This window comes from Lissotriton helveticus, chromosome 6 (genome assembly GCF_964261635.1).
Source record: "Lissotriton helveticus chromosome 6, aLisHel1.1, whole genome shotgun sequence".
In the NCBI taxonomy this organism is placed as follows: domain Eukaryota; kingdom Metazoa; phylum Chordata; class Amphibia; order Caudata; family Salamandridae; genus Lissotriton; species Lissotriton helveticus.
In genome coordinates, this window is record NC_136067.1 from 84,377,960 (window position 1) to 84,404,890 (window position 26,931).

Consider the following 26,931-nt stretch of genomic DNA (forward strand, 5'->3'; position numbering starts at 1 on the left):
CCATATATGTTCGAAGTGCTACGCAAAATGGGCTTTGGACCTCGCTTTATTGCTTGGGTTCGACTGCTCTGTACAGAGCCCCTGGCGCAGGTACTGGTGAACAACAAGATATCTGAGGTTTTCGCACTCGAGAGGGGGACGAGACAAGGGTGCCCCCTCTCTCCCCTTCTGTTCGCCCTTTCCCTCGAGCCGCTAGCGGCCTGGATAAGGCAGGATGTTTACCTGAAAGGTATAGTTTGGGCGGAGGGGTGGGAAGACAAAATATCCCTCTACGCCGACGACATCCTCCTGTACCTCTGCCGGCCGCGCAGGTCGATAATGGCGGCGTTAGATATATTTGCGAGCTTCGGTCGTAACTCGGGTTTTCGAGTCAACTGGAGCAAATCGTATCTTTATGTGTTGCACGGCGACCCGCCTAGGCTCCCTGACACATGCCCTATCACGGTGGCAGAGGACAGGTTCAAGTACCTGGGAGTGTATATTACCACAAATAAGGCAATATTGTATGATCGAAACCTCAAACCACCATTAAGCCGGCTTCAAAGGGAGGCCAAATCCTGGCAGCACCTCCCCTTATCTCTATTGGGCCGAGCAGCCCTATTTAAGATGCTAGCACTACCACGGTTTCTTTATGCATTACAAAATTATCCAGACCTGGTACCTAATACCTATTTCGTAGCAATTGAGGCGGCGCAGCGAGATCTCCTTTGGGCCGGATCGCCCCGGATAGCATTGACCAAGCTCACGCAGGGGTGGTATGACGGCGGAATAGCCCTCCCTGACATACGGAAATACTACTGGGCGGCCCACCTTTCGGCGATTAATCAAGGGACGTATGGCGATGGAAATGACCCCGCCTATGGGATGGACAGATGGCTACTGCCGGGGGGGAACTATGAGATAGCATTATACTCTAAGCGGGGCGCCCGTCGACTCACTGGACCTACACAACACTCGGTACAAATATGGCATATTGCTCTGAGAAAACTTGGATGGTCGGGAGTCCTTACAATGGCCACGCCACTTTGGGCCTCCGAAAAATTAGGTAACCTGGGGTGCACCAAGGGGTTCCGTAACTGGGACTTGATCGGAATATCTCAAATCAAGGATATTTGGGGCCCCACAGGGGTTCACTCGTTCTCCCTTTTACAAGACACACATGAGCTGGCACAAACTGAATACTATAGATACATACAGGTGCGACACTCCCTACAGGCTAATATCCCACCAGAGACGAAACTGCCACAGGCCTCACCGCTCGAAGGCAGACTGCTTGATGGACACATGACAGAACACGCCATATCCCTTACATATAAAAAACTAATCAACCACCCCCCGACATGCTCCTCCCCCTGAGAGACAAATGGGTCGCAGACGGGTTAGAAATCGACGACGAAGAATGGCTGTATGCTCTGGCCTCACCGCGTGAGGTCGCGATATCAGCCCGATTGCGACTAATCCAACTTAAGATACTGCATAGAACTTATATCTCATGTACGAGATTACAATTGATGGGGAGGGTCGACACTGGACTCTGCAAGAGGGGTTGTGGTGGTACTAGTACCTTCTTCCATATACTATGGGATTGTCCGAAGATACAACGTTATTGGAGAAGGGTGGTGCAGTGTATGCAGGAGGTGTGGGAAGTGGAGATTCATCTGGAAGCCAAGAGGTGTCTCCTCAATATCTGGGAGCCCACAGACCTGTCATCGAGAGGGAGACTTTGGGTAACGCTTGGCCAAATGGTAGCGAAGAGGAACATTGCCAGACTGTGGGGGAGCCCTAACCCACCAAAATTGGCTAACTGGCATACAGACATGGACTGCTGTATGCTGCAGGAAAAGACCGTATATGTAACGAGAGGGTGTCCCCGGAAGTGGGTGGAAGTGTGGACCAAGTGGAACAACTTCAGGGGAAACATCTGCGAGCCTCCACACACCAAGCACACCAGCTCAGAGGAGATCTGAGTAACTCTGTGGCCCAGTGAATATGAGTGTTTTTACGTGTGGTGCTGTTGCTGCCCCACTGGTACAGCGGTGGACTTAATTCTGCTTACCTGGTGACCGTGTGAAGGGGGGGGGGGAGTTGTTGGGATTGTTAGCCTTCATTTGCGAAATGTTTTGGCATATTTCGGTTTAAGGGCGCTTAAAAGAAAACCCTGACCTTAGCTGTTATCCTTCGAACTCTGGACCACATGCACGCTATGATGCCGCCGTACCCCCGGGTTGACGGCTATGGGCTGTGTACTTTAGGAAGCAATGCATAAATTGAGTGATTTGCGGCCGGCCCGATGGGTGTAGGCTGGAAGCTGTGTATTGTGGAAGAACGCAATAAAGGTCTTAAAAAATATATATATATATATATGTATATATATATATATATATATATAAACTGTTAAATTTTGCTATCCTAAGAGGAAACAAAATGAACATGTACTTGAACAGAAGTGTTTTTATAAATGAAATTTGAAAATGTATTAGGTAACATATGTACCCTAAAATCTGTATTCAAAGATAACCGGCTAAGTTGAAGTACTTAAAGAGAAATGTTAATGAACAGAACAGATATCTGTCTGAAGAAATGTGCATCTACTTTTTTTAAAAAAAAACAATGAATTGAGATATATATTATGTATATAAGAAAATAAGAGTATCTGAATTCAAATATTTAAAGAAAATAAAATTAAAATAAAAAATATATTTTGTGATACAAGGTTGTCTTGTTGTGGAAATACTGAGGTACATGTTTGAGATAAGTTGAAACATTAAGATTTGTGCCTATAAGATGTTGTAATCTACTCTGGCCACGTGTTTTTCCCAAAAAAAGTTGTCTGTGGCTGATACTTGAGAGTAAGTTAAGAGATTACAGAAGTCAGGTTCAGCAGCTGAACAACAAGGATGGGTCAGAGTAGGATGTATCAAGGATGCAAATGAGATCTGGTTCCCAGCTGATGGAAGACCTGTTGCCTGATAGTTTGCTGTTCCCAATGATTAGACATTTTTATGGTCCCGCACACATAGAGAGAGAAGCCATGGTTAGATTGTTCAAATAGAATTGGTCCAATCCTGATTTAGGTTTATGGCTGAGGATTTGAGCCATAGATGTGTGATCTGACAATAAAGGAATGTAGGGAGAAGAACAAAAGTATCCATGAGTCACATAGGAAGATCAGGAGGACCCTTTAACAGAATGCAGATTAATATCTTCGAGATGCCTTTTGGTAATGGCTCAGATATGTCCTGGTGATAGTGTGCATTTTCTCTGGAAGGGTAGAATCCTACCAAACACGGAGGAATGACAGCCTCACTGTGGCCAAACTGCTATTGCAGGAACTCATTTTATGGTTTGTCTTTCCGGTTTCTCTGGAGTGAGACCAAGGGACTCATTTTAATAACTAGTTGCTTAGAATGCTATGTGTGGCACTATAAGTAGAACAACGATCTTGTTTAGCAAAAGTGTGAGCAGTCACTCTTTTAACATGGCCAGATACCTTGCCTTTGGTATTGACGAGTCACCAAAGTACCCCTGACAGAAGAACAGGATTTTCACAGTATAAAATACTCATGATATGTGCTGTGAGACTGCCTGAAAATGCACATGTAAATATCACATATGCCATGATTCTCAACTACTGCAAAGGAATTTTTGTTGTAGTACTTTATGTTTCTCACCAGGTTGGAGCTGCAACTGCCCTTCCACATTAAGAGCAATGCCATGACCCTAGTCCTGGAGACTGGGTTCTAGTGAAGAAACATGTTTGGAAGTCGTGCTAGGGGCCAAGGTGGAAAATACCTTATTAGGTGATCCCGATCACCAACACCGCTGTTAACTGTAGAGGACTGCCTAACTGGGAACATGCCTCCCATGCCCAAAGAGAGAGGGGCTTGCTCGAAGAAGTGGTGACGTCTGAAGTAAGTTTGCAACCACCTATGCCTGTCCCCAGAAGGGGGTGTTATGCACCAGAGTTCCCAAGCTGTCCAAGTCCCAGAAGTCTCACAGAGTGGTGTAGAAGCGCCTCAGGAGGACATGGAGACAAGACCCTAGCAGGAAAATGCTGCAGAGCCACTCCAGGTGCAGACAAGTGACCCTGTTACAGGAACAAGTGAAGGAAGTGGGAGAGTTAGAGACCAGGATGATACTATTCCATTAACATAAGTTCTGTTCTTCAAATCTAACCTTGACTATGTTCATCTTTAGATAGACCAGGACTGCTCTTTCTCCTGTTCATGATTCATAGTCATGGCTCTTCTTCTATAACTGTATTGTACACTTTGTTCTTGTACACCCCACTTGTGGTCATTATTCACACAATATCAGACATTAGAAATAAATGGAAGGATACATCCAGCAGGTTGACGATCTGGCGGCAGGACTCCATGCTGAAGCCGTCTGTCTTGAGGTCCTTGTCTAGGGGGCAAATGTCGGCGTTAGTGCTAGTCCTGCAAACCTTACCCTCACACCAGCCTGTTTGAGTTATACTCAAATTGCTAAGGGTCGAAGAACTGCAAAAGAGAAACCAATGGAAGAAGCCCCAGGATTGACACAAATGGCCATAGGCAGCGAGAAATCCTGAGGACATGAAGCCTTAAGGGGAACAGAGAGGTGTCTGGGCATTCGGGGAGTAGAAAGGGAAGGCACGGACATATATTGTATTTAGACTGTCATGCGAATAATACACAAGCAAGCATTGGCCATTGGATAAACACAGACTTCAATTACGCCAATGTTTAGTACAAATTTAAAATGTGTTTTTGTAGTTTGCGATGGGGACATTCCCATCACACCCATGCTCTGCTCAACTTCCCTTATGTACACCCAGACCCATGTCTGAACCTGCTCTTCCCATCTCCTGAGAATCAAATACTCTCTTTTCAGCCTCTCTGATGTGTGGTGCTTATCTTCACATCCTTGTATACAATACATTCCCCCAAAGGAATAATGCACCCGTCGCCTATTACTACCCCAACATATGCACATACTAGCATAGTCCACTCACTGCTTTGTGATGTCACATTACTTATACCCCCTGCCTCATTGTCCACTTAAAATATTTGCCATCCATCAGATCTCAAACTCTCTCTTCCCTTCACCACCATGTGTTATGTACAAGAACTTATAAAGTACAAAGGTAGCTGGGGAACTACAGAGAGCTGTACAGGTCTGAGCCTTCTTCTCACCACCTAACCGGGTCCATAGCTTCCTGATGCTTTTCTGCATGCTTTAGATACTCAGGAAGAGGGGCTCGACCTCAGCAAAGCTGCAGGGCTTCATACTTACTATTCTTCACAGCATCGTTGAGAATGGTCTGTAGTTTAGAGACACTGATCTCCATTTCCTGAGGGAGAAGCAGAAGAAGGTAAGTGACCCTGTCTCTCTTGTTCATTGGTCCCCGCACCAATCTACCAGACATACAGTCTTAAAATCATGTACAAGCCCCTTGAAATAACACTTGGCACTGGGAGTAATCTGGTCTTGTTTCATTGATACATCACATCATTGGTGGGTACATTATTTCACTGTGAAACTTCTTGGGTGCATCGGGTATGCCCAAACAGGGTTACCGTAGCTCTATATGTGTCCCACAGCTGCACTATCCTAACGAGTCACAATAAAACTGAAACATGCCTGGGCTGCCTGCGCTCCCAGTCAGGAGGGACAGAGCTGGGCTGCTGCTATTAGAGCATGACCAAAAAACACAGGCCGACATCCGTAAGTCTGGGCTCTGTAATGGCACAGCAAGCAACAAAATGATAGACTGGAATTCAGCCCAAATCAATTATGGATTAATTTAAGCATTCCACCCATCACTATGGAGTTTTTCTCAGTGAAAGGAAGACAGTAACAGGGGTATTGTCTGCTGCACCAGCATGTGCATGGCGAGACCTTCCCATGAGTGAAGATCTTGTCTACACCATAACGCAAAGTTGAAGGTGATCTGTTCACTCCTTTCTATCAATTCTTGCTGTGGGAATCTGTTGACTGATGAGGCTACTTTTTAGAAAAAAGTACAGTTCTACTGCCTCTTGTCCCAGCAATTGACTAAGTGAAATGGAGGATTTCAAAATAAAAATGCTGAGAAATGAAGATCACCCTTCAAGAGACAGGCTGGTCTCACTGTAACAGCTCTACAATTATGGTTGCAACATCTTTGCCTACCACCTCTCAGAAGGGTGACATCAACTTGAGTCCATGCACTGAACTGGAAAAGACCAGTGTGAACTGGACCAAGCACTCTGATGCCAGTGGTTGTTACTACACCCTTTGTCCTACACCGCCTGATAATCCATTGCCTCCGCTACATTACCTAAAAAATCTCATCCCCCGACATCCTCCTTTTTGCTTTCATTTATGTTACCCCACAATAATATTTAGGTAACGGTTCCATTTAAGCTATATCATAAATTACATCTGACTATATAATGTCAGGCAATGTACAGTGTAACTACCCTGTCAGCAGGAAGGATAGGGCACTATGCCAACATACCTAATAACCGTGATGGCAGCAGAGATGTTAATAGTATTGTGGATCCCACTCCGGATAGGTCTCGCCTGCCTTTAAGAGACTCCCTGTTTGTCAGACTGGCCCAGAAGTTTGTTTGCTGCCAGCTCCAGAGAGGACATGTCGACACATGGAGGCGCACCCACCAGATGACCAGGGATTACTCTTTCTTTTTGGGTATACACAAGTTGCATGTCCACCACAACCCCTTTCTTTGTATTCACGAGATGCATGTGGCAGTGCTGGATCTTGAAAATCTGGCTAGGATGTTTTTCAATCACAACCTGGTCGATTTTGTATGGGGTTGGGCCGGTGTAGAGTGGCAATGGCTAAATCACAGGAGGGTGGTCTGGCAGCCCAGGGTTTTTTTGTCTTATTATTCGGTGATACAGATGCAATGGTTTACCCAGTGGGTGGATTGTCAATTTGTCGGCAGATGCCCGAGAGAGAGGTGGGCCATTCGTTCGCAAGCCCTGGGAGTTATTTCACCTGCTTCTGAATCCCTAGCGGTTTCCCTGGTTTTCCTAGAGAGCTCATGGGTATGAGGCATTGTTGGATACAAACACGTGCACGGCTCCCATACTCTCCTGATGTACCGCTGCAGTGCCTGGAGGTGATACCCCACAGTGGCGATTGGTGCGGGGTGACGGAGTGGGTGGCCTCTGGTATTACTCCTGTGGGCGGTCGGTTTAGTGCAGGGTTGCTGCGCCCATTAGCAGACCTGCGGCTGGATTATGAGGTGCCAGGGGTCAGTTCTTATTGCATAGCGCTGTGGTAGCAGTGATTAAGAAACATCAGAGCTGTCATCTTATTTGCACATCTGCAGGCACTCATAGAGTGATCACATGCTCCTATTGGGCACTCAGAGCGGATATCGGTGCTCTCCTGACAGGGTTCTGGTAGAAATGGGACAAAGATCTAGGGGTCCAATCCAGGAAGCAGACAGGTCAAAAATTCTGGAACAAGTTCCAAAGGTGTCTGGGAATGCCCAGTTTAAGTTAACTAACTTTTATTTCCTTCACCAGGCGTATCTTTCGCCTGGCAGTGTGAACAGGTTTTACTGTACAGCCAGTGAGGACTGCCCTGGGTGTGGCAAAGTCAGGGCTGAGGTGTATCATATGATTTGGGCCTGTCCTTCCCTTTTGGGATTTTAGGCAGAAGTGACAGAGTTTGCCAATGATGTTACCTATTGTACTATTTCCTGATTCCCGAGAATGTGCTTATTGGGTTGGTACCCGCACCCGACCAAATGTAAGGTTATTAACAGATTCCTTGATTTGGCTATGGTACTTGTTAAACGTGAGACCACTATAAATTGGAAGGCCAGTAGGGGACATAGGGTGGCGAAATGGCATGGAGAGCTTGTAAAGTGGACAGACTTTGAAAGTAGTGTGTTTAGTGCGGTGAAGCGTTGTTGGACCCGGCCTCATGGCGTGGTCCTACCCCTCCCGCATGGCGGGCCCGGGACGACATCGGCCCTCCATCGACCCGCTGTCGCCCCCCTGACACTACCCTCCACGAACTCTCGACAAGAGCAACCCACGGCTCTCCCCCCTGGAACCCTGCTCGCCCCAACCCTGCAGGTCCGGCTACCACTCCGGGCCACCATTTCAGGCCCGACGCCATCTAGGGCCCCTCACGTCCCGAGCACGTGGCCTCGGCCCGACCCCGGCCGCGGCCCCAGCGAAGCCCCGACATCGGGGCACCAAGATCCGCCCAGGTGGTAGAGTGGCCACTTGACGGATCCAGGAGGAGGGGAGTTTCGATGGCCCTCCAGCCGTCCCCGGACGCCTGGTATCGATCGCCCTCCGGCCTCCCTGGGCGCTGGCTCCACCCCCCTTCTGGGTGTTTGGACACTCTCATCCCTGCCCCTCTGACCCCCAGGCGCGAGGGTCCGGACATCAAAGGACTCCAGTCCTATATCTGGGCCAGCTCTGGATTAGGACTCCAGTTGTATCATGGAGTCGAAGCCCTGCTGACATTGTCGCGGCTGATCCTAAAGAACTCTTGTACTTGGAACCTGGAAGGAGGCGCCCTTGTCAGTGAGCTTTTCCGGGGGGACAGTGCATCTTTTAAAGTGCTGGCAGGGAGATGGGTCTGGGGTGGATGGATGCCTTCCTCGACCAAGCAATTGTTTTGGGTTTTCAGACAATGGAGTTTAATATTGTGAGAAATTAATACTAGTAGGCATGGTTCGAGGATGCAAGGCACGGCTTAGTTTAAGTGAGGAGTTTTGGTATTTTGACCACATTTGATGCTCAAGGAAGGGACAGATGTGATAAACACTCAGAGTCTGAGCCATTGGAATGGAATTGTCCCAATTGTAGATTTTAGTGGGCATTTGATTGGGATGCAGAATGGGGTGGAGTTTTGTATCCCTCCACTGTACAATGTCTTCTCTTCTTTATTTGAAACTAATAAAAATGTTGTTTCAAAAAACATAAAAACGTGATGGCAGCAATAAGCCGATAACAATGATGGCAGCAGTGAGTCAATATATCCACAAACCGTGATGGCAGCCGTGGGTCACTATTCCCAATAACTATGATGGCAGCAGTGGTTTAATATACTCACAAACCGTGATGGCAGCCGTGGGTCACTATCCCCAATAACTATAATGGCAGCCGTGGGTCACTATCCCCAATAACTATGATGGCAGTAGTGGGTCAATATATCCAATAACGGTGACGGCAGCAGTGGGTTAATATACCTAATAACCATGATGGCAGCAGTGAGTCAATATATCCAATAACGGTGATGGCAGCAGTGGGTCAATATACCTAATAACCATGATGGCAGCAGTGAGTCAATATAGCCAATAACAGTGATGGCAGCAGTAGGTCAATGTACCTAATAACCATAATGGCAGCAGTGAGTCAATATATCCAATAACGGTGATGGCTGCAGTGGGTCAATATACCTAATAACCATGATGGCAGCAGTGGGTCAATATATCCAATAACGGTGATGGCAGCAGTGGGTCAATATACCTAATAACCATGATGGCAGCAGTGAGTCAATATATCCAATAACGGTGATGGCAGCAGTGGGCCAATATACCTAATAACCATGATGGCAGCAGTGAGTCAATATATCCGATAACGGTGATGGCAGCAGTGGGCCGATATACCTAATAACTATGATGGCAGCAGTGGGTCAATATATGCCAAAACCATGATGGCAGCAGTGAGTCAATATATCCAATAACGGTGATGGCAGCAGTGGGTCAATATACCTAATAACCATGATGGCAGCAGTGAGTCAATATATCCAATAACGGTGATGGCAGCAGTGGGTCAATATATCTAATAACCATGATGGCAGCAGTGAGTCAATATATCAAATAACAGTGATGGCAGCAGTGGGTCAATATATCTAATAACCATGATGGCAGCAGTGAGTCAATATATCCAATAATGGTGATGGCAGCGGTGGGTTATAAAACGTAATAACCATGATGGCAGCAGTGAGTCAATATATCCAATAACGGTGATGGCAGCAATAAGTCAGTACAGTCAATGACCGCGAGGGCACTAGAAAAAACATCCAACAATCTGGCGTTTTGTCACTGCTCTAGGCAATGCGCCTATCCGGACAGACTATGCTTCATCTCTAGGCCTTGACTACACACATTGATAGGATGGTCAACCCGTAGCTCCAGCAGACATTCATCGGCAGAAGACACTTTCCAGTTTCCCTACTAGACATAGCTGTAACTATCAATTTCTCAGTGCAACAAATTTGGTATTCCGGTTGCAAAAACATCTCCTTATGCCGCCCAAGACTATCTTCAAAGGCTGGTGGGAGAGGCTTGTAAATATATCAGGAGAAAAGTCTTTCCCATGTTTCTAAGGGTTTCATTATGGACTGTTTTATCAGACATTAACTTGCAATAAAATCTCGTCCTCCCATCCGTTGTACAGTGCCTCTATGAAAAAGCAACCGAGCACCCACATGGACTACTAGTAAAACAAAGTTCCCTCCCTCTCAAGTGTAGGAACTAGCAACCAACTCACCGGTTCAGCCATCTGTTCAAACATTTTCTGAAAGAAATAGTCCACGTCATCTTTTGAAATGTCATCCTGTGAGAAAATAAAAAGGTTACGTCATGCCTCAAACTCACCACTAGCAAAATAGTGCAGGACATCCTTATGGTTGGCATGAGCACCTATGATAGGTGGCATGCAGTGAGTGCCTCATTGATTGGGGTATATTTATAAACAACAAGGGGACCCAAGAAGAGTCAGCCAGGGACCTTGGGAATCTATTATTTTACACTACAGTGGTCCCTAGGGAAACAGGGATAGTCAGCCACAAATAAATATAGACACAGTTATTTCTATATTAAGTAAACTTGTCCAGCCGAACAGAGGTTTGATATTTAATGATGAGAATTATGCGGAATATACACACAAACAAATACTTAAAGTGGGACACAAGACTGCATCCTACTACAAAATCAAAAGACACCAACAGACATCTAGGTAACATTCAAGGGAGGCTCAGGCAAAGCTCACGGTTTGAAAATGCACAAATAATGAAAAACAGTAAGCAAATCGCAAGGGACACCTTTACATGCTCAAAACTGGCATTGCAGACATTGTATAAGGTGTTTTATCGTGTCGACAGCGTTTCGATCCATGTGAACAGTGCTTGGATCATCATCAGCACATATAAATAAGCATGCCTGTGTATTAGTGCCTTAAATTACTCCGGGTTAATGAACTTGGCCGGTCTTAGATCAGAGTGGAAGACATGGGGGTGTTCAATCGGCATGATGGCCTAATTATGTAGTCCTATTGGCCGTACATGGGTGATCTGCTTCCGTCGTTGCGTGATGTCTGCAATGCCAGTATTGAGCATGTAAAGGTGTCCCTTGCTATTTGTTTACTCTATTTGATTATTTGTGCATTAACAAACCGTGAGCTTTGCCTGAGCCTCCCTTGAATGTTCCCTAGATGTCTGTTGTTGTCTTTTGATTTTGTAGTAGGATGCAGGCTTGGGTCCCACTTTAAGTATTTGTTTATGTGTATATTCCGCATAATTCTCATCATTAAATATCAAACGTCTGTCTGGCTGGACAAGTTTACTTAATATAGAACTGACTTGGTCTATATTCATTTGTGGCTGACTATCCCTGTTTCCCTAGGGACCACTGTAGTGTAAAATCATTGACTGGGGTGTCAATTCCAGTAGGATATCCTAATCAGTGCCCCTTCAATGGCCCTGTAAACACGTACGTATATACACAGATCATACTTTATACAGAATACAAGTCTCTACTTTCTTTAAATGGTTCCATTCCACTGCCTGCACATACCGCGTGTATTGTCTTCAATTACCTTTCTGCCTTGAACTACCACTGCCTTTCACTGGAACCTCCCTGAATCTCACTGGACCTTCCTAATAAATGCTACTGCCTCTTCCTAGATCCTTTTATGAGATACCAAAGCCCCTTGCCATGTCCTCCACTCCCCCACCCGAAAACTCCAATGGAATATCACTGCCCCTCTTCGGAAAGTCTTACGAAATACCACTGCCTCTCTCCAGAACCTCAGATGAAATAGATGAAATACCACTGCTCCTCTCTGGAACCTTCTAGAAAATACCACTGCCCCTCTCAGGCATCATAAAATACCACTGCCCTTCTTTGAAACCTCCTTGGAAATACCACTGCCTCTGTCTAGAACCTCCTATCAATCCATCAATCAATCAATCAGGATTTTTATAGCATAGCTGCCTCACCCGTTAGGGTCTTGAGGCGCGGTGGGGTCATGGTGCCAGAACACGTTGCTTGTGCCTATTGGTTGAACATAGGAAGACCTTCCTGAGCATTCAGAAGGTGAAGAAGCAAGCGGAGGAGACGGCAATGACCTGCTTCTTCATGGATAGCTGGCTGTCGAGGATGATGCCGAGGTTGCGGACATGTTCAGTGGGATTGGGGGTAGCGCTCAGCTCAGGTGTTCACCATTCTTTGTTTGATAGGGCGTCCTTGCCTTTCCCAAAGATGATTACTTATGTCTTGTCTGTGTTGAGTTTAGAAAGTTCCTCCTTTATGCAACTTTGGAACCAGACTTTGATGGTTGTTGGGTCGTTTACCAGGGAGAGGAAGAGTTGGGTGTCATAGGCGTAAGAGATGATGTTAAGTCTGAGGCTCCTGATGATGTTATCCAGGAGAGTTTTTAATATTGATAAAGACGATGTTGATATACACCACGCTATATGTACATATAGTAACAAACTCTCACTGTGTTATTGAATTCACCCAATATGACCTCTCCCTCAACCCAAAGTCTGAAATACCTGGTCAGACAGGCCCAGTGACCTAGGCCCAAAGCAATAGATTGACAGATCACAGTTGAGGGGGCACGTAACCCTTAGACAACTGCGCAAACAGGAAAACCCAGATCATTCACAAAGATTGGCAGCAACACCACAATGGTATCAGAAGACTGGCCTCCAATAAAACATGTTTGGCCGGAGTGGCAAGCATTCCCAAAACACCACAAAGTCAGGCACCACACTATGGCCATCATCACGATGAAAGTGGGACCACCACCAACAGACCTTCGGTGGCCGTCCCACCGACAGACAGCCTTCTGGGCTGACCACTGCATTACGATGCAGGCGGTCCGACCCTTCAATCTTGATGGATGGACCGCTGCCTCCGACTGATCCCACCGTCTGTCGGAATCGTTATCCTGAATGGAGGCAGTGCCTGCTTAGGCACCGCTGTCAAGATCACAATGTCCCTTTCCCAATGCTTTTTCATGACGGTCCCCTCCCCATGAAAAGGCAGACCAAAAGAGACTTTGGGGACCTTAAGCAAGGCTCCCCTCCCCTGTGGGCCGCTGCTAAGTGGCCAGGGGGGCACATGTGATGGCCCCCCACACATCTATGCACCACATGATGTCTAGCACATGGTGCATGGATGTTTGTTTAGTGTCTTTTTCTTCTTCAGGTTATGCTGCGGCCCTTTTCTGGGCTGCAGCAGAAGCCGAAGTAGAAATAGGCATTTTACGACCACCTTTACGGTGGTCATATCGTAACAGAGCGGCCAGGAGCACCAAAAATTTCTCAGCCAGTCACCTGCCCTCAACTATGGTGGTCAGACTCTCGTCCAACCCTCATCGTGATGTGCCCTCAAGTTAGGAACACTCAGCCAATCAGAACACAGCATGCACACCACATGCAGTGATCATGCGCTCCCTATGTCGAACATCTGGACACGTACCTACTAGCTCCGCATTGTGTCCACGCAGGGTCGAGACTCACCTTATCTTCTTATCGAGTGTCAAGATTTATGACTGTGACTAGGCCCAGTTTCCTGTTCTAAAGATAATGCATAAATCACTTTATTACTCTTTGTGAAATGTATAAAAAGACTTCCGGAACCAATATACCTTGAGACAGTCTTCAGACCCCGACTCTGTTGCCTAGTGTCCCGGCTGCTGCATTTAATTAAACCAACTGGTCCTGTTTTGCCAAACGCCTCTTGTCTTTGATATTTTCAAGTTCAATTCATATTTGAAAAATAGTGTCATGTAAATGTTGAAGAGGGTTGGGCTGAGGGATGAACCTTGAGGTACATCGCAGGTGATGTTTTTCAGGAGCAATGAGTAGGGACGAATGATGATCTTCTGCGTCCTTCCTGGGAAGTAGGATGCGAGGTTGTATGACAGAGGCACACATGGCTAAACCCTGCATTCCTCTACTACGATGCCTAGCGCCAGAACAATGTAGTCCTTTACCACGCATGCCTTTATCAAGCATGCCTTTACCGTGCAATTCAGTGGTAAAGGCATGAGTGGTATAGGCATATGTGGTAAAGATCACACTGTATGCCACCTGCCCTTAGCCCTAACAACTACCTGGACCCCTCGAGCCCTAAAAAATACCTGATCCCACCCTGAGCCCTTAAAACTTCTCTGACCCACCCCAAGCCCTGAAAACTACCATGACCCCCCCAAGCCCTAAAAAGTACCCCACCCTCCGAGCCCTTAAACCTGCCTCGACCTTTCCAAACCATAAAAACTACTATGAACTCCGAGACCTAAAAACTGTCCCGACTTCCCCCTGAGCACTAAAAACTATCCTTATCCCCCCTAGGCCCTAAAAACGACCCCAACCCCCCACCTCAGCATCTAGGCCGCTCATTGCCTTAACCACGCATATGTGTGGTTAGGCATATGCGTGGTTAAGGCAAATGTGGTTGCACTTGCATTTAAATGGAACTCATGGCTCTGCCCGCATTGTTCAGGCTGTTTCCCAGGATCCACTCCACTCGAGGGCTGCTCCTTGGATTCTGATCTGGTGGAGTCAGTGTGTTGTGGGATACAGTTTCGAAGACTGCTGAGAGGTCGAGGTGGATGAGCGCTGCTGTTTCTCCATGGTCTAGCATCATTCTGATGTCATCCGGGGCTGCGACTAGAGCTGTCTAAGTGCCACTGGCCCTCTCAGGAACCTTCCATGAAACACCATTGCCCCTCTCAGCCACTCCTATGCAATACCAATGCTCTTCTGTCAAAAGTGGTATGGAATACCATTACCTCACTGCCTGTCTTCAGTACTCCGCTCCTCGTGCTTCCACATGATGCTCCTTTCTTAATAAGACTCTGAACTCATTCATTCATTCATTCATTAATCTTTATTCAGATGTGCATTATCCATAAAAGTACAAACATTACAGATAATCACATACATAGTCCATCATCATTAAAATTAAAACTCAGCGTTAAAAATATTCAGTTAAAATATTACTGAGTTACCCGTATCTTTGATATCGTCAACAATGTTAAAGTGACAATGTGCAAAGTGCAATGTTTTGCAGAAGAGCAGCTAGGAATGGACAGGTCAATTTCAATTCAATTTCAAAAATCTTTATTCGGATTTCAAAAATCCATAAAAGCACAATTTAAATACAATTCGACATTTATAATTACAATTACAATAGGTGCAATAGACACTATAAAATACATTATCAATGCATTTGCTAAGTTACACATTTCAAAAGTGCAAGGAGGATCAGTAGTCATTGATAGTACAAATGAATCAAGGGTATTCCATACTTTTACGTACATTAAAAATAACTTTTAAAAAACAGCTTGTGCGAAATATAAGTTCATCGTCCTCCAATTTTAAAAGCATCAGATAAGACTGGGTCAGGGAGATGGGTCTATGTTTTTTAAAATAGGGTGCTAGAAACCATTTAATATATTTCATATAAAACTTACACATGAAGAAGAAATGTAGATCGTTTTGTTTACTGGTTCCGTCACAAGGACACGGAATCTTGTCATCTACATTGTGTCCCAGAGGAAAGCAAAGTAAAAATTTTACCGTTCCTGCTTTCATTCTAAATAATAAAGATCTTTCCCAGCAACACATTGGTAATGTCAAATACAGCGGGAGTTGCTGGGTTAATAAACCATTGTTAATATAGGACACAACAGTTTGTTTCTTCATCTCTTCTGACAATCTTTTTTCCCTGTAATTGGCATACAGTTCAAGTTGGACTTCTTTTTTGTCAGTCCTCTTTATGCAAGATGGATTTTCAAAGAGGTTGCCCCTGTCTATACTAGACAGACTCTTTTGTATACCACGAAACCACGGGATCTTATTCCATTTGTCACAAGCTAAACATTCCCTCAAAATATCATGTGTTAAACTAGCATATTCATTCACCCAGATAGTTAACCAAAATAATGCAGGCCTGGCTGCAATAAAGTCACTAATGTAGGGTGCATTCAGCTCCGAGTGGCAGATAAACCCTGATGATGTAATCGGAGCTCCCAGTAGCTTCCTACAGAGCCGATTCTCTTCTCTTTGTATTGAGGGGGTTTTTACTGACCCCCAAATTTCGGCACCGTAGGTTGCCACTGGGATGCATTGGAGCCTATAAATCTTTAAAATTGCTTTGGTTGCTCCAACTTTCCTCGGTTTGGGAAGGGATAAAATTGAGTTTATGGCCTTTGAGAACTTGCCAATGAATGGACAGGTCATTAAATCTCAGATAGGTTGCAGTTAGAAGCATTAAATAAAAGTGCAAATGTGCATAGTGCAAGATATAAATACAAGCAATACAAAAACCAATAGATACATATGGTACAGCCTAATCCTGCAATCATGAATTCATAGAGGAACGTGAGCGGATGGCCATTTTCAGAAAGGTGCACACTCGATATATTATATCATCATCTTTAAGCTGGAGAATAATTTTGTATGCAACCATAAAATCCGTTATGCCCTTTGCCCTAAAAAAACGTATCAACAGCTGCATACTGTAATTTTGATAAAAAGAACAAAAGAACAAAAAAATGTAACATAGACTGTTTCCCTAGGTTACCACATGGGCAGACCAAATTCTCAATATTAGGTTGATAACCTATAGGGAAGCACAACAAATACTTTATTGATCCCGATTTGAGATGGAAAAGAAGGCTTCGCTCCCAGCGTGTAATATCTTTTAAAAGGTAACTAATGGGTGAGCACAGAGGAGGTCCGCCCTCGTCTGTCATTAAAATATATTGTTCCACGGATACTTTGGCAGATTCCTGAGCATATCTTGCATCCCCATAGTGTTTATATAACATTTTGCGGATGGTCTTTCCATCAATTCCATCTAATTGCTCAGGATTATTGAAGATATGGTCAAGATTAACCGCAATCAAATTGGCCCGTACTTGGGCCAGCCAGGGGATATCACCGCCCTTATCACATTTTAGGCAATCAGCCAGAATTTCCCTTGTTAAACCGGCTGCTGGATTTTTCCAAACCTTTAGCCAAAACAGGACAGGGCAAGACCTAATATAATCCTCCAAATAAGGCATTCTTAGCTCATTATGGCATACAAAGGTGGATGATGAAATTGGTAGACCCAAAAGCCTCCTACAAAATCTGTTTTCTTAGGCCTGAACATTTTTCAAGTTTATATGGCCCCAGATTTCAGCCCCATAGGTCATGATTGGTACGCATTGTGTCCTATAGATTTTAAGTAGGGACAGTACCACCTCAATTCTTTTTCGTTGGGGGAGGTTTAATACTGAGTTTATAGCTCTTAAGAATTTGGTTTGTCCGTAGGCCAAATGTGGTGTCCAGGACCAATTGTCGGAAAATTGTAAGCCCAAATATGGGAAAGTGCGGGTGCATATCAAAGAATCATGGCCCAAGATAATAGTATTAATAGAGTGTTTCTTAGGGCCACAGCACATTAAAAAAGATTTTTTTTGAATTTGTGCAAAGATCCAAACTATTCATGAAATCTGCAAATCCCCTAACTAAAATTCTCAGAGCATTTGGTGTTCGACCCATTAAAACAGCATCATCTGCATATAGTAAGGCGGTCAGTTTGTTGCCATTAATTATAGGGATGTCGGTGATTTGGTTAGACAAAACATTATGAAGTTCATTGATATATAAAATAAATAGAAGTGGGGCGAGAACGCACCCTTGTCTAATGCCTCTACCGACCACTATGTCTCCTGACACTGCCCCATCCATACTTATCCTTACCCGGGCCTTTAGGTCTCTGTGCAGGTATGCTAAAAAGTACACCAAATCTTTATCTAGTCCATAATCTAAGATAATCTAAGATAAATCAAAAGCGTAAGAGAGGTCCATAAATGCCAGGCAAAGAGGACTGTGTCGGGCGATGGTATATTTCCCTATGATTAAGTTAATATTCAAACACTGTTCCACAGTACCAAGATGGCTACGAAAACCCAACTGACATTTATTTAATATATTTTCATCCTCTGCCCAGGTCCTGATCTTGTTAAATATTTTAAGAGTGTTATCGATTAGGGAAATAGGCCTATAGCAGCTTGAATCAGATCTATCTCCTTTTTTAAAAATGGGGATAATTACAGAAGTTGACCATGTATTTGGAATTTTTGTTGTGATTAAGTTATTAAAAACATTAAGTAGCAAAGGAGCCCACGAATTCTGGCTTGGATTTTATAAGGTCAATGGGCAGCCCGTCCGGGCCTGGGGCTTTATTTCCCGCGCTCTGGAGTATTGCCTCCTCGACCTAACTCAAAGACATTTGAATTTGGGTGGGCAATACATTTTCCAAAATCTCTTCGCATTGGGGCGGGGAAACATATTATCGAGAAATGAGCGACCCACACTTCACTATTAATATTACAGCTTAGGGGGGTGGATGTATTCCCAAAGGCTCTCAGGGACTTAGTGGTAGACCAAAAGTTGTTAGTGTTATTGAGTTTAGCAGCGCAGGCCAGGTTATTCCAATATTCTTTTAAGACCGTGTCTCGCCTTAATTTTATTACACTTTTGTAATTGTGCCTTAAAGTTCTGATAAGGATGGGATAAGGATGGGATCTCTAGGGGAAACTGATAAAGCTGCTCTGAGATCCCTATTAGCCCTAGAGCAGATATTGTCAAACCACCTAGGATCAGATTTGTGTGGGGCTGCCGGTCAGGAAATCAGTTCTTTAATGCCAACGCATAATAGAATGAAAGCAGAAACTGCCTCTGGGTTTGGGTCTGCCAAAGTAAGACAAGTCTCACAGAGAGATGGGTACGTTTTTACCATATTCAAGAAGGTCTCCCTACAATCCATGCCCTTCCATTTGACTCTTAAGCTATCAGTTGAGAGTTCTAAATTTCCCGCTCCCAGTTCCCTTCTAATGTTAGGGCATGGGGCTACCCTTAACGAGACCGCAATGGGGTTATGGTCTCCAAAAGTAGATGCCCTGACCTCTGCCCCAAGTAAGTGGTCTTGTAATGATGGAGATATGAAGACATAATCTATTGTTGAGGCTCGTCCCAAACCTCTATAGGTGGGAAGTGGGTTATCATTAGTATTTATGGCTGCAAAATCCATCACATTTAAAAGATTGCAGTTTGATAGGTGGTCTAATAGCGCATAACCTCTCTTGCATGGATTGTGTGAAAAAGACTGGGGAGAACTTCCAGTAATTCCTTCTCCTATCTTTGCGTTGAAATCACCCCCCAGACATATCACTGCCAGTTTTTACTTTCCCAATGAATTATCCGGGTCCTGAACAAAGTTAAAAATGTGAACCAAATTAACATTTCATGTGGTTAAGAAATCATTATTATAAAAATTAATGAAACAAGTTGGGGCCCCCGTGTATAAATCAGAACTTGAAAGTTAACATTCCCAGTGGGGATTGATTTAACTCTGCCACCTGAGGCGATACTGACCCATATTGATAAACCCCCCCCCGAAGGTCTACCATATTTAGGATTAGGGGCAATGATATTAAAACACTCATACCCTTCGAAATATAGCTCTTTAGTTGCCCAGGTTTCTTGAAACATGAGGATGTCAAATTTATTTATCATATTTGCCCAATCTTCTATGTTTCATTTTGAGGCCAAACCTGCCACATTCCAACTCGGCACCTTCAATGTTGAGTCAGAACAATCAGTTAGTTGGGTCTGTTTCAGCCCGGGGCTGTTGATAGGAATCTCCTCAGCTACCATATAGATCAATCCAGTAGAGGGAATTTTGGATAGGGGTCAATCAAGGGTGTCTAGATCAGAGATGGCCGAAAATCTATTTACCCACTGATAGGAAGGGCTAAAAGTGGACACTGTGTGAGTGGTGTTTGTAAAAAAAAAAACAAGGGGTAAAGCACAGATGTTTGTAGAAGAAAGGCTGTTGGTCTCTTTAACTGCTAGTATAGATCCAACAGTCCTAGGCCGGGAAAAATTAATACCAATGCAATCACCCCTAATAGTTTTCACTGCAGGTCCCACCCAATTCGCCCTTTGTACCATTAAGATTTCATGCATATCAGACCTCCTGTACCCTTTATGTTTAGCCATCCAGTCTACACATTTATTCCGCAGTTGTTCCCAGGACTCCGGTTAATTTTTCTCTAGTGGGGGTACCCCTGCAAGAGTTAACATGTATGAGCAGGATGCAGGGGGTAAATTTAAAACATCCTTATTTGGTTCTTCATGCCCCCTGGTGCCAATGTCAGCAGTGCTCATGCTAACTGTCGGACCACATTGTACATCGTCAAGGTTTACATTTTGGGTGATGCCGGGTCGCATTGTTTTATTAGAATCAAGGGAAACAGGCAATGACTTTACAGTTTGGGCCACTTATCGTAGCAGTTGCACATTATGAGGGGAATTTTCCAAGATGCTAACCTGTCGAATAGCCTCATTGTGTTCCCTACAAAGTGGTGTTACCTTGGTAGTTAGGAATTCCAGGCGGTCTAATCGCTTCCATAACTTATCAAAACTTTTATCCACAAGCCCTTTAACACGGTCATACAATGTGTCAACAATGATATCTATAGCAGTATCCCCAAGTGTAAAGTTAGAAAAAGCAGTCTGCATGAACTTCGTCTGAGTGGAATTACTTTGGGTGTCCACATCAACTAAGTCAATGGGTTCACTACTGGGAATTGGGTCTGCAGGGATCATAGGACCCTTAATCCACGTGTTTAATGTTGTACGTTGTGAATTCAAACGTGGGGGCTGTCTCCGTTTAGGTTTGGGGCATGCTGGTTTCAACAACTTCCTCTTCGTTCTCGTTCCACATACTTCTGGGTTAGGGGATAAATCTGGAAGGGCTGTGGTCAAAGGATCAATTGGGCTACACCAAGTTTCAAGGTCAGCAGTTATTCCTATAGAGCCATGGCCTTCCATGCCCAGCATATTCTCTCCAGTGGAAGTTTGTGGCGAATGTTCAGTCACTCTGTGTCTCGCTGCCTGTGCGTCGCTTATATCTGTAGTATCAGTTTGGACTACGCATTGAGAATTTAAGGGGCCCAAGGACAGTCTTCTCTCCGTTAGCTCAATCTCGCTGCCAACCAAATTCATTGCCTGTTCCAGTATAGTATCTATGGATGTAATTTTGCGTGCTGGGGTAGTGGCGCTGCGTTTACCCATGATGTCACAACCCCCCAGATTTCAAAAAGTGCCAAAAGTAAAATGCGCCACTCACCACTGCAGGGTCCAATTGAGATTTAGCTCAGGTTGTTAGGGGACTGGCCCAGCCCAGCCCCGAACGGTCCCGGACGGCCACAGACGGCCCGCCCTTTGCCCGGGCTTAGCCCGGCGCCCGCGCGCGTCCCGCGTCGCGGGAGGCCGGGTGTGGCTAAATACCCCCGGTGAGAAGGGGGGAGGGGCTGACGCTCCTGCTCACGGATCCACTGCTTGCTGGGACTCCGAGTCCCGATGCCTGCCCCCGCTGCCGGTGTTTGCTGGTTTCCTGATCGGCGTGCCGACTCGTACGAAGCGTCTCCTGCGAAGCGGGAGGCGCGAGTTGTAAATAAGGTCCCCGGTGGAAAGGAGGAGGGGCTGCCGCTCCTGCTTGCGGCTCCACTGCTTGCTGGGGCTCCGAGTCCCGATGCCTTCCCCCATTGCCGGTGTTTGCTGGTCTCCTGATCGGCATGCTCACTCGCACGAAGCGTCTTCCGCGAAGTGGGAGGCGCGAGTTGTGAATAAGGTCCCCGGTGGAAAGGGGGAGGGGCTGCCGCTCCTGCTCGCGGTTCCACTGGTGGCTGGGACTCCGAGTCCCGATGCCTGCCCCCGCTGCCGGTGTTTGCTGGTCTCCTGATTGGCGTGCGCACTCGCGCGAGTTGTAAATAAGGTCCCCGGTGGAAAGGGGGAGGGGCTGCCGCTCCTGCTCACGGCACCACTGCTTGCTGGGACTCCGAGTCCCGATGCCTGCCCCCGCTGCCGGTGTTTGCTGGTCTCCTGATCGGCGTGCCCACTCGCACTAAGAGTCTCCCGCAAAGCGGGAGGCGCGAGTTGTAAATAAGGTCCCTGGTGGAAAAGGGGAGGGGCTGCCTCTCCTGCTTGCGGCTCCACTGCTTGCTGGGACTCCGAGTCCCGATGCCTGCCCCCGCTGCGGGTGTTTGCTGGTCTCCTGATCGCGTGCTTACTCGCACGAAGCGTCTCCCGCGAAGCGTCTCCCGTGAAGCAGGAGGCGCGAGTTGTAAATAAGGTCCCCGGTGGAAAGGGTTAGGGGCTGCCGCTCCTGCTCGCGGCTCCACTGCTTGCTGGGACTCCGAGTCCGATGCCTGCCCCCGCTACCGGTGTTTGCTGGTCTCCTGATAGGCGTGCCCACTCGCACGAAGCGTCTCCCGCAAAGCAGGAGGCGCGAGTTGTAAATAAGGTCCCCGTGGAAAGGGGGAGGGGCTGCCGCTCCTGCTCGCGGCTCCACTGCTTGCTGGGACTCCGAGTCCCGATGCCTGCCCCCGCTACCGGTGTTTGCTGGTCTCCTGATAGGCGTGCCCACTCGCACGAAGCGTCTCCCGCAAAGCAGGAGGCGCGAGTTGTAAATAAGGTCCCCGTGGAAAGGGGGAGGGGCTGCCGCTCCTGCTCGCGGCTCCACTGCTTGCTGGGACTCCGAGTCCCGATGCCTGCCCCCGCTGCCGGTGTTTGCTGGTCTCCTGATCGGCGTGCCCACTCGCACGAAGCGACTCAATCATTCAATCAATCAGCAATTTGTATAGCGCGCTACTCACCCAGTAGGGTCTCAAGGCGCTGGGGGGGGGGGGTCCGCTACTGCTCGAAAAGCCAAGTCTTGAGTTGTTTCCTGAAGGAGAGGTGGTCCTGGGTCAGCCATAGGTGGATGGGGAGGGAGTTCCATGTCTTGGCCGCCAGGTAGGAGAAGGATCTTCCTCCAGCAGGGCTCTGCAAATGCATGGTACGGCGGCGAGAGCGAGGCTGGCCGATCGTAGCTGGCGGGTGGGTGTGTAGAAAGTGAGGCGGCTGTTGAGGTACTTCGGGCCCATGTCGTGGAGAGCCTTGTGTGCGTGGGTGAGGAGTCTGAACGTGATCCTCTTGTTGATGGGCAGCCAGTGCAGGTCTCTCAGGTGGGTCGTGATGTGGCTGTGGCGAGGGATGTCCAGGATGAGTCGTGCAGAGGCGTTCTGTATGCGCTGGAGTCTTTTCTGTAGTTTGGCAGTGGTTCCCGCGTAGAGTGTGTTCCTGTAGTCCAGTCGGCTGGTGACGAGTGCCTGGGTGACTGTCTTCCTGGTTTCGGTGGGGATCCATCGGAAGATCTTACGAAGCATGCGCAGGGTGTTGAAGCACGATGACGATACGGCGTTGACTTGTCTGGTCATCGAGAGGGAGGAGTCCAGGATGAAGCCCAGGTTTTGTGCGTGGTCCGTTGGCTTGGGGGTGGTGCCCAGGGCGGGGGGCCACCAGGAGTCGTCCCAGGCGGAGGGCGATGATCCCAGGATGAGGACTTCCGTCTTGTCTGAGTTCAGTTTCAGACGGCTGTTCTTCATCCACTCGGCGACGTCTTTCATCCCTTCGTGTAGGCTGGCTCTGGCGGTGGCGGGGTCGTTGGTGAGGGAGAGGATCAGCTGGATGTCGTTGACATAGGAGATGATGTTGAGGTTGTGTTGGCGTGCGATGGCTGCGAGGGGGCTCATGTAGACGTTGAAGAGGGTGGGGCTGAGTGAGAATCCTTGTGGTACGCCGCAGATGACTTTGGTGGCCTCGGACCTGAACTGGGGGAGGCGGACTCTCTGGGTTCTTCCGGTGAGGAACGAGATGATCCACTCCAGAGCCTTCCCTTGGATTCCGATGTTGTTGAGGCGCTGTACTAGGGTGCGGTGGCAGACAGTGTCGAACGCCGCAGATAGGTCCAGGAGGATGAGGGCCGCTGTTTCCCCGTTGTCGAGCAGGGATCTGAAGTCGTCGGTGGCTGCGATGAGGGCGGTCTCGGTGCTGTGGTTGGCTCGGAAGCCGGACTGCGAAGGGTCGAGTGATCCGTTTGTTTCGAGGAAGGCGGCGAGCTGTCTGTTGACGGTCTTCTCGATGACTTTGGCAGGAAAAGGGAGGAGCGAGATGGGGCGGAAGTTCTTGAGGTCGGTGGGGTCCACTGTTGGTTTCTTCAGGAGGGCGCTGAGGTGGCGTGTTTCCAGCTCTCCGGGAAGGTGGCGGTGTTGAAGGAGACGTTGATGATGTCCCGGAGTTGGGGTGCGCTGATGGAGTCGGCCTTGTTGAAGACGTGGTGGGGGCAGGGGTCGGTTGGTGATCCGGAGTGGATAGTGTTCATCGTGGGGGTGGTGTCTTCAGTGTTGACTGGGGTCCAGTTGCAGAGGGTGGTGGTGGGGGGCGTTGGTTCGGTGGTTGGGTGCGTGGTCTGTGCGCCGAAGCTGTTGTGTATGTCGGCGATCTTGCGGTGGAAGAAGGTGGCGAGGGAGTCGCAGAGGTCTTGCGAGGGTGTGATGTCGTTGTTTCCGGCGTTGGGGTTGGAGAACTCTTTGACGATGCTGAAGAGTTCCTTGCTGTTGTGGGTGTTGTTGTCCAGTCGTTCTTTGAATGTTGTCCTTTTGGTGGTGCGGATCATCTGGTGGTGTTTGCTGGTGGCGTTCTTGAGGGCAGTCATGTTTTCTGTGGTCTAGTCGTGGCGCCAGGCTTTTTCAAGGGTGTGGCAGTTTTTCTTGGATGTTTTGAGTTTGTCGGTGAACCAGGAGGCTTTCCTGCTGCCGGGTCTGCTGGGAGGGTTCTTCAGTGGTGCGAGGTCGTCGGCGCAGTTGGTGAGCCACTGTGTGAAGGTGCGGGCTGCTTCGTTGGGGTCCGTTGTGCTGGCGGGAGGGTTCAGGCTGAGGGAGGTGGCGAGCTGGTCGGCGATGATCTTGCTCCAGCTCCTGCGAGGAACCTGTTGCGGTTGGTGGTGGGTCGTGGTTCTTCTGAAGCTGAAGTGGACGCAGCTGTGATCCGTCCAATGAAGTCCGGTGGAGTGGCTGAAGGAGATGTGCTTGCTGGAGTAGAAGACGGGGTCAAGCGTGTGGCCGGCGTAGTGGGTGGGGGTGTTCACCAGTTGCTTGAGTCCGAGGTTGGCGAGGTTGTCCAGCAGGGTGGTGGTGTTGGTGTCGTTGTTTTTCTCCAGGTGGAAGTTGAGGTCCCCTAGAAGGATGTAGTCGGCGGAGGGGAGGGCGTGCGGGCTGATGAAGTCTGCGATGTCTTCGCTGAATTGGGTGCGTGGTCCCGGGGGTCTGTAGATGAGGGTGCCTCTGAGGGTGGTCTTGGGGTCGGTGTGTATCTGGAAGTGGAGGTGCTCGGCGGCGGTGAAGGTGTCGTCGGAGTTGGTTGTGATGCGGATGGTATTCCTGTGGATGATGGCGATGCCTCCTCCGGTCTGGTTGACGCGGTCCCTCCGGGTGATCTTGTATCCTTCCGGGATGGCTATGGCGATGTCGGGTGCTGAGGAGGCGTTCATCCAGGTTTCCGTGAGGAAGGCGACGTCTGGTGATGTTGTGTCGAGCAGGTTCCAGAGTTCGACGGCGTGTCTGTGGATGGAGCGGGTGTTGAGCAGGATGCACTTGAGGTGGTTGTTGCTAGTGCCTGGTCTTTTGGGTGCGGTGCAGGTCCGGAGGCAGGTGAAATTGCAGGCTTGGCAGGTGAAGGATCCGTGGGTGAGTTTCGGGGTGGCTTGGTAGCAGGTGGGTTTCCGGCCGGTGCTGAGTGCGTTGAGGGTGGCGGCGTCGTAGGTCCGTCGTGTGGGCTGGCATCGTCGGGGGCCAGGGGTCCTGGCGCTGGGCGCGGTCCAGGCACGGACGGGCGCAGACGGGCTTGCCTTTGGCGTGCCTTTGGCGCACAATCGGCGCACCCGCTGCGCGTACGCGGGAACTCTGCCATAGATGGCGAAGTGGGAGGGAGGAGCAGCTGGGAGCGGGAGCGGGGCGGCGAATGGGGAGGGTTACAGAAAACAAAGGGGCGGGCCGCAGGGGAGCAGCGGTGGGGAGCGGGGGGAAGAGCGGGAAGACGGAGGCGAGGGGGCAGTAACAACGCAAAAAACACAGTCACGGGTAGCAGAGAAAAGTACAACAATAATAAACAGGCACAGCACAAAGCAAACCAATAATCCTCTGCTGCAGGAGCAGTGGCGAATCACGGGCAGCGCAGACGAGGACTACCAGACCCAGAATCCTCTGCTGCGGGCAGCGGCGAACTCGTGGCGGTAGCGGGGGACCTTGGGCACACTCACGGGGGTCCGCGCAGTGTGTGGAGCGACCGGCCCTGAGCAGGGTCAAGGGTCACAGCTCACCACTGCGTGAGCTCCCCCATAAATGGCCAAGTGGGAGGGAGCGGCAGCTGGGAGGTGGAAGCGGGGCGGCGAATGGGGAGGGTTACAGAAAACAAAGGGGCGGGCCGCAGGGAAGCAGCGGCGGGGAGCGGGGGGGGAAGAGTGGGAAGACGGAGGCGAGGGGGCAGTAACAACGCAAAAAACACAGTCACGGGCAGCAGAGAAAAGTACAACAATAATAAACAGGCACAGCACAAAGCAAACCAATAATCCTCTGCTGCAGGAGCAGCGGCGAATCATGGGCAGCGCAGACGAGGACTACCGGACCCAGAATCCTCTGCTGCGGGCAGCGGCAAACTCGTGGCGGCAGCGGAGGACCTTGGGCACACTCACGGGGGTCCGCGCAGTGTGTGGAGTGACTGGCTCTGTACTCAAA

The 26,931-nt window shown here is 48.2% G+C and overlaps 1 protein-coding gene across 1 annotated transcript in view; it reads right to left on the reverse strand.

Moving 5' to 3' along the window:
- LOC144762254 (calpain-1 catalytic subunit-like) overlaps window positions 1-26,931 on the reverse strand; it is a 359,395-nt gene that overhangs the window by 46,435 nt on the left and 286,029 nt on the right. Inside the window, exons 13-15 of the mRNA XM_078647398.1 lie at window positions 10,516-10,581; window positions 5,278-5,335; window positions 4,343-4,407 (exon numbers count right to left, since the gene is read on the reverse strand). Of these exons, the coding sequence (XP_078503524.1) occupies window positions 4,343-4,407; window positions 5,278-5,335; window positions 10,516-10,581 (189 nt within the window). The remainder of the gene's footprint in view (window positions 1-4,342; window positions 4,408-5,277; window positions 5,336-10,515; window positions 10,582-26,931) is intronic.